Source organism: Tuber melanosporum (genome assembly GCF_000151645.1).
Source record: "Tuber melanosporum whole genome shotgun sequence assembly, scaffold_70, strain Mel28".
In the NCBI taxonomy this organism is placed as follows: Eukaryota; Fungi; Ascomycota; class Pezizomycetes; order Pezizales; family Tuberaceae; genus Tuber; species Tuber melanosporum.
Genome location: NW_003299118.1, coordinates 205,294 through 213,034, shown reverse-complemented (window position 1 = coordinate 213,034; position 7,741 = coordinate 205,294). Strand labels below are relative to the sequence as shown.

The following is a 7,741-nucleotide window of genomic DNA, read 5'->3' as shown; positions in this document are numbered from 1 at the left end:
AGAGGGGCTTTGTTGCAGTGATAGGTTCACAGCCCGTGACAATTTTGTTGTTTTTGACGCCGGCCTCCAATCATTCTTGCTGGAAGCATGTTCGCCTTGTTGGCCCCAGCGGCAAGAGAAGGCAGAGATGGGAGAAAGCGCTCGGTAGCGGACGAATGGGCGTGCGAAATTATTCGCTTAAACAGGGCTGACTGCCACATTAAACAATTTGCCTTTAGCCGAGCCTTGGCGGGGGGGCGAAGCCCAACTCTTGATTTTTGTTTGTTGGATACCGTTGTCGTAGGGGTATCGGTAGGAGCACGGTACTCGAGCAGTCCATCAAATGATGCACGAAGGAGAGAGAAACCACGGATGCGTGATATGGGACCCAAGTTCGCTTGCCAAAGATCATTGGAAAGGGTTGGAATGAGGCGTTCGAGTAGATGAGCAGATGGAATTCTTCATTGGACACTGATACCGGTAGCAGGAACTGGAGGGATTTGTTTGATCTAGACAACATATTCTACTTGTGCCGGCATGTCCTTGCCATTACTTTTCCCGCATGAGCCGAGGTAGCAATGCGAGATATTTCGGCCTCCAGTCGGACCTGACACGATGTTTGGACCCCAAACCATTCTGAGGCCCATTCTCGCTGCATGGCGTGGGCACGGGATTGTGATGTGTGGTCGCACCCCGTTGGCCCAGTAGGCCAAAGCCCGAAGAATCCAGTATGCTGTGCAGTGAGTGGTCCGGGAAAAATTTCGTGGTTTGGTGTACTCGAGTAGAGGTATTCATAGGAGACAGAGAGGTGTCCGGGTTACCGAGATTCAAGGTAGCCGGGTGTGACTGACTGTAAGAGTACGAGTCCTTGTATTGACGGCTCCTTTTCCAAAGGATTATACTTGTACTGTACGTACATACTGTATTATATCAACAAGCACGAATTTAACGGGCGGAGATTACACCTGAAGTCCTCAAATTCGCTGGAGTACCGGTACCGGTAGAGGTGACAGTGAATGTACCGTACAGTACTGGTATGTGATTGTATGTAGGAATAGGTATGGTCACTGAGAGTTGTCTTTTCTTTTTCTTCGAGTCTCTGAAAGGGAGGCATATCATACAAGCACCCCAGTTCAGTACATCACCACCACCTGCACCGCATATATTCTGTGCCGCAAATTCTCAGGGACGGACATGATTCACAGGTGAGAAGGTGATGATGGCCTTAAAAATCTTTTTGCACACAGGTCGGAGCAGGTTACTGGAGCACTGTACTCGTACTTGTACCTGTCGTACTCGTACATGCGTGGGTTGATCTCTATTATACTCGGATCGAACACACATTGTAAATTGCTCTGATATCTGCTTTATTCCATGGTCCACCGCCGCGTCCAAGAGATAACTTAGGTGGGATAGGCTCCCGGATTGAAACTTTTGTGGTTTATCACCAGCGAAGGAGGTATCATATACTTTCCAGATCTCCTTATCCCCCCCACACAAGAATTTTTTTGCACACAGCACACGACCAACGTGTCGACAAGGGATAATTTCCAATGACATCAAAATTTCCTTTTTTCTATTCTTCACCTTTTCGTTCTATTTTAACCTTCACGGAGAATTCCGACAAGATGTGCTAGTACGAGTACGAGTACATTAGCTTATTTAGGGAATGTTTTTCGCTGTGCTCTTTGAACCCTTTCTTTTTTGCTTTTCTCGAGTACTGTATCCTCTTCCCCTGGAACTTGGAAGGGTCCAAAGCAGGCTTATCATTCTTTGCTTGTTGTGTACTCGAGTAGTATACTCGTACAGTACCGTTATTCGTGTGCGGTATCATCTGATAATAATATGATAGATTATGGGCGGGAAGAGGTATCTCTCTCTCTCCTCCTCTCTTCTTTTTTTTTCTTTTTTTTTTTTCTCAGTGCACGAACCAGCAGACTCTGGAACCCCTGCAAACCCATTTTTCTTGCATCCTCAATCGCCGTCTTTTGCGTTCCCTGTCTGCAGTACAGTACAAGTAGTACTTGTACCCTCTCCATCCCTTCCCCTGTCCCAAAAGCATCGAGTGCTCGATCGAGTATCAAGGACCGGTTAGATTGGGCGGCAACATGGGTACAAACTCGTCCTCACCCTCCCCATTGTGCAGAGTCTCCATAAATAATGCGTTATACTTGTACTTGGTACTTGAGTACTCAAATAGTTCTTGAAGCCTACTATTTACATGTTCAAGCCTTACAATCACGTTAACCAGACAGCCTGCCGTCCCTTGTCATCATCACCGAGGAAACTGCAAAATTTGCTCTTGCCCCATCATTTGTGCCTCACTGAGAGATGAATATTAAAAATGGGAGTGGGAATACCTCTGGGAGTGACACCGCCACAGGTCCTCGGGTAAATTACTCGTACTTCTTGTAGGGTATGACACCATACGCTATGATACGGTGAGAGACAGTGACCAGTGCTCGGTGCCATGGGGTACCGTAGGTGGGTGCGGGTGTATGGGTGTGCATCGCTATTTTTCCTTACCAAGCAAATATGGTACGGGTACAGTACTCGAGTACCGTACTGGTACTGTAAAGTAGGGTACCTTTTTCCAACCTTCCCCCTATCAGTATATGTTTCTTTTGTCTGGTCGACCTGTTCTCACTCCAGAGATTCATGATGCCCGCTCCTGGACAGATACCAGTATGGGTACCGGTACTGTACTCGAGCACCAGTTCCACTATCGTAATCCTAAGTTGTTTACGTTTCGTAGCAGGCAGATCACGAATTTGAACACCGGCACTCGATTGCGCTTCAGGAGCGACACTGCTTCGACTGGCCTTGGATATTGATATTTTGGCTTGTCTCAGTTGTGCAGAAGGGGGTGTTGTGGCATTGCGTGGAGTCGAATAGGAAGTCTCTTACTCTGAGCATTCGACCCTCCGAGACCTTCACTCGACCTGCACTACCGGCAAGCCTAGGACACATCCTCGCCTCACCTCAAACCCTTTTTTACTCGTCCACCACCACCGCCCGTTGCTCCCACACCCCCCCTAGAAAAGAAAAAAAAAAAACAAGTATCATAAATAATTCACACAACTGCATGTCCTCCGCACACCTTCTCCACCGAGGACCTCTTCGGCAAGATCCAGCGAACCAACTTTTTTAGTCGTCACCGGATCGGGCTTGGAGCTGATCTGTGAACCTCTTTCCGCATTCATTCATTCATTACCATTCCTACGTCTGTTACCCCCCCCCCCCCAAACTCTACGCTCGTGCCTTGCATTCCTTCCTCCTCTCCTCCTTTATTCCCTTCTTATCCATTCATTCTCCCTCAAGTTGGAACCCGTGAGCAGCGAGTAACGACGGGTTGGAAAGCAAGGTTCGACTCAGTTCGGAGAAAGACCAGAGAAGAGGAAAGCATCTCAAGCAGAAGCAGGGACGGGTCCGGGAAGCAACTCGAGCCTGGATTGGCCCGTTCTCCTCCACCACCTGCTCGAGCACAGCGATCGCCATCCATCCACCCCCCTCGCCTTCAACTGCTCGGCTCTAGGGAAGGCTGATATCCGTCCCCTCGTCTGCACTATCCACCCTTCGCACAATGCCTTCAGTGTCTTCTGTTATATCTAATGATGTGCCCAAGGCTAACCCCACTGTCACTCACACTGTCACTACAAGACGCCGCTCATTACCGGTATATCATTCATACTCCTCCGAGTCCCTTCGTCCAGCAATAAAACGTGTATCTTGCTGCACGGCAGGCGTCTCTGCTACCACAAACACCAATCTGAAGATGCGGTCACATAGCCCAGCAATGGATGCGGTTGATTTTGACAACCTTCCCCCCGCGGTTAGGCGAAAAGTGAGTTTTTATTTCTTTTTCGTTCCTTCTCCGCAACTCACGCTCCCTTCTGGCCTATCAGCCAGCTCCCTCTCTGCTTCACAGCATTGGCCTACAATTGCAATTGCCTTCAAGGGCTGGAGGAGATGGGAGAAATAGTTCACGGCTACAGAGAATTAAACGCTTACCCCTTTCTTTCCTTCTAGTATTTCTCTTCTTTAGAGAGATTGCGATACGCACAACAACACCAACATCTGGGTTGCGTGTCACCATTACCATCATCCAACCACGGAAGGACAATGAGCTCAGCCAGTGGGAAGTTTACAAGGTTAAGATCCAAGAATCGGCCATCGTATGACAGCTTTCGAAGCACGCGTGCACCCCCTCGGCCAGCAAAACTCTGCAAACCAAATCCTGAAGCCAATGCCTTCCTGTTGTCCCAGGCTGACGCTAAATGGTATCTCGAGTTACCAGAGACGATCAGGAGGAAGCATTTTTCAAAGGAAGAACGCTTCCTATTGGCGACTAAATGCGAGAGCATTATCGTTGATGCAGCAGACGAGGCTATATATCGAATGGGAAGGCATGCCAACCATAGTTTGGACACACTTGATAGTCACAGGTCATCAGGATCGGGTTTCAGGGACTCCCTATATGATAGGGACGCGATGAATGCTGTCGAAGAGATCCGAAAGTCTCTTGGGTGGTTGGATGAGGATGGCGCATTGGATTTACGACTGAGCGAGTTTTATTGCTCTGACTCGAACAAGTTTGAAACGAATCCTGCTCCTTCGAAAAGCTCCCACAAAAAGACGCTATCTCTCTCCGGAAAGGCTTTTAGCACACATTCATCCTCCTCCTCTGTTCCTACTATCGGTAGACAATCCTTAGGAAGTCGTCGTCCGACATCTCGTGGGAACATCACCAGACACCAGCCATCTTTCTCCCAGAGCATTAATTCTATGGATCCCGATGCCGCCTACTACCAAGATCCCGAAGCACGATTAAAGCTTCGGGTATACTTGGCATCCCCTCAAAAATTTGATGAAGCGGTTGAATTTGGATTTCCTTCCACGGCGGAATCGAAAGGGTTCTCAAAGGCTCGTCCAAGAACCGCAACGGTTCGGAGGGTGGAATCAGAAGTAGATGACTTGCCCTGCAAGGAGGAAGACCATCCGTTCAACGACTTTGGCAATGTCTCCATGGCTGTCGGTGACGTTATGGGCTATCAAAAAATGCGAGGGCTTGAGGGCCGGACCTCGCCAACTGTGTTGCCGTCTAGGGTCAGCAACGTCAGCGTCTTTGACCCTTATCCTCATGCCTCTCCCGGAAATAGGGAAATGACATTGCGCATGACTTTAACTCGGAAGGATCTTCGTGCAGACGAGAACGAACTATACGGGTGGAGGAAGAGCGACCCACTTGCGCTGGAAGATCTCCCCCCGGCAAGCGACTCGGATGCGGGGCAGTTTGACTGGGGTAATAGCGGAAGGGGCTCTCAAACTGGACTCAAAAAGCTATGGCGGAAAATACGGAGGCTTCCGTGATTTTCATGATTCGGGGATTGTCGTATCTTATTCACTTGAACTTGACTCTTCATTTCTTCTTTGTTTGATATCCCTGTTATGCATTCAGCCTGAGCTTCTCCTTTTGTATTTTTTTCTAGTTCATTGACCCATTGATTGGGAACATGGAGCTTATCTTCGGTTGGTAAACTTTTTTTCCCTTTCATTACTCATTTCATTTCTCTCGAGCAGGGCGGTGGTGGTGATGGTGGTGGCGCACGGTTTCTCGGGTTTCAATATTTCGTTTAACTTCATGTTTGTGTGTTATTTTTTTTCCCCATCTAAAATCTGTGGGGAGGTTGTGCCAACGTGTTCATGAATCAGGTGAATTTGGGGGCACTAGAGACAGTTCCTTGCGTTCTTTCTTTCGCATTCACTTTTAGAAAAGTTTACTATTTCATTTCATTGGGTTTTTACATAGTCTGAAAGTTTGTTTCTATGGATAACATTGTTCGTGGGTGGTGCTGCAAGTGTGGTATTTTTTTTTTTTAATTTTTCTTTTATGGGTTGGAGTCCATTTCTCTCGTCGTATCTCACCTCCCCTGCTTCTTGAGTCTCTTTTTGATACCCCCTTACCGCTTCATCTTCACGGTTAAGTGAATATTTGCGCGAATCACGTAAAATATTTTAGTCTATAATTTCTTTTTTCTCTATACTTCATTCTCCCAGTCCACCCTGCGTCTTAAGGGACATCTTCCATTCCCTTTCCTTTTGGTGGAGGAACGGTGCGGATGGGTGATCTACGATACAAAATTTTCATTTCGTTTCCATACTTTGGTCATTTTGTATTACCTTAGTGTCATATTAACTCTCTGGGGGATGAACAATTCCCATCCACCATTTATATCTTTCGGGGACGCCATCTCTGCTACAGTAGTGCGCAGATGAAACGGATGCAGTATGGGCGGAGGGGTAAGACTTGTGTTTCCACTCTTATCATCATCGTCATCATCACTGCTATGATACCACCATGGCTATATCATCACAAAGGATATCTTGCAAAAAGCTGGTGATTTTTTTTCCCCCTTCCTTCTGTTTGTTCCACGGGGCAAGACGTTGCTGGTTGTGCGTGCATCCATCTCGCAACGGTACGGTATCCGAGTACTCGAGTACGGGTACAGTGCAGTGCAGTGCAGTAACATTAACGCTTGATTTCTCAACTGGATGACTGGCGCGCGGCGGGCGGTAAAAGAGGTGCAGTTAAATCGTCGGCACGGCGAACGTTTTGACGGCAACGGAAGTGAGGAGGAGGAGGATAAAGGGAAAGGGACAGGAGGGAGGGGATGGTGAATGATCCATATATATATACCGGTACCGGTATTTACTTTCTTAGCATTCATATGCTGTTGGAATTTGACCGTATGGATCCGAAGGGGAGAGAGGATGAAGCGTTACCGATAGTACCATGCCGATTTTGGTGGAATAAGGTTGCCAAGATTGCCTGAAGATTGATGATCCCTTGGTCTGATCCAAAATCTCACACAGCTTTTAGCACACAATGTGGGCATGGGAGATTTGAGCCCAAAAATTTGACGATAGGTACAGTATGGAGGCCACGTGACCTACTCGGGAGAGGGGTCTCTAGGCCAGTCCACCACTTAGACTATTCTTTTGGGTCGTATGGACTAGCAACGCTGTTAAGAAAGGTGCGAAGGTATCGGTATTTACAGTAGTCTACTGGTATGAGGCTGAGGTACCAGTACTAGTATGATACCTTACTTATGATACCGGTACGGTAGAAATTGGTGTTTAAATGTTATATAAAAGTTTTCCCTTGCTTGAGTGGGAGTGATATCATTTGAATAGTGGAATGCTTTACTTTCTTGCCGCCGGCGTATTATGCCCTCAGGGGTGGATAGGCTTCAACTTTGGCTTGTTGAAAAAACGGGCTTGGCGCCGAAATGCTAGCGCAGAGTTAATACCGGCTAGGGTAGCGCGGAGAACGGTATCCTATCATCTCATACCGCAGCCAATAGGGTGCAGTAGAGTGGGTGGGAAACTTGCATCTTGCCCCTGAACCTTTCCCATCCTCGCGCCCCTGTCGCGCTGCGAGCTTCAGATTGAAGATCGGCAGGGCGTTATCCCCTTTTAATACACTCTCGCCCGCTCTGATTGGCTGTTGGCCACAACTCCAGGTCCTGTCCTGGTGTAATGGAACTTCTTCCTGAGACCCTCCCCTTCTCGGTGTTCCCCCCTCCCGTTTTGCCTTCAACCCCGTTCTCGAACTCGGTCTACTCGCGCGTCTCGGCAACGAGCGAAAACACCCCCCTTCGCCGGCTGCCCCATCCACTCTTTCACAGACCTTCCGTTTCCCTTCCAACTGTGTTGGTTTTCCACCCACCCTTCTTTTCAACATCAACACTCCTTCTGCTTC

General features: G+C 48.1%; 1 protein-coding gene; it reads left to right on the top strand.

Moving 5' to 3' along the window:
* Positions 1 to 2,986: 2,986 nt before the first annotated feature.
* On the top strand, positions 2,987 to 6,211 carry GSTUM_00010531001 (uncharacterized protein). XM_002841359.2 has 2 exons: positions 2,987 to 3,823; positions 4,009 to 6,211. Exons 1-2 carry the CDS (start codon positions 3,563 to 3,565, stop codon positions 5,347 to 5,349), a joined length of 1,602 nt encoding a protein of 533 aa, XP_002841405.1. The 5' UTR covers positions 2,987 to 3,562; the 3' UTR covers positions 5,350 to 6,211.
* Positions 6,212 to 7,741: the final 1,530 nt, after the last annotated feature.

Bases quoted from the DNA above. Each gene is read 5' to 3' on its own strand.
- GSTUM_00010531001 (XM_002841359.2), top strand. From the start codon at position 3,563: ATGCCTTCAGTGTCTTCTGTTATATCTAATGATGTGCCCAAGGCTAAC. The intron at 3,824-4,008 runs GTGAGTTTTTAT...CTTTCCTTCTAG, and splicing joins CCCCCGCGGTTAGGCGAAAA to TATTTCTCTTCTTTAGAGAG.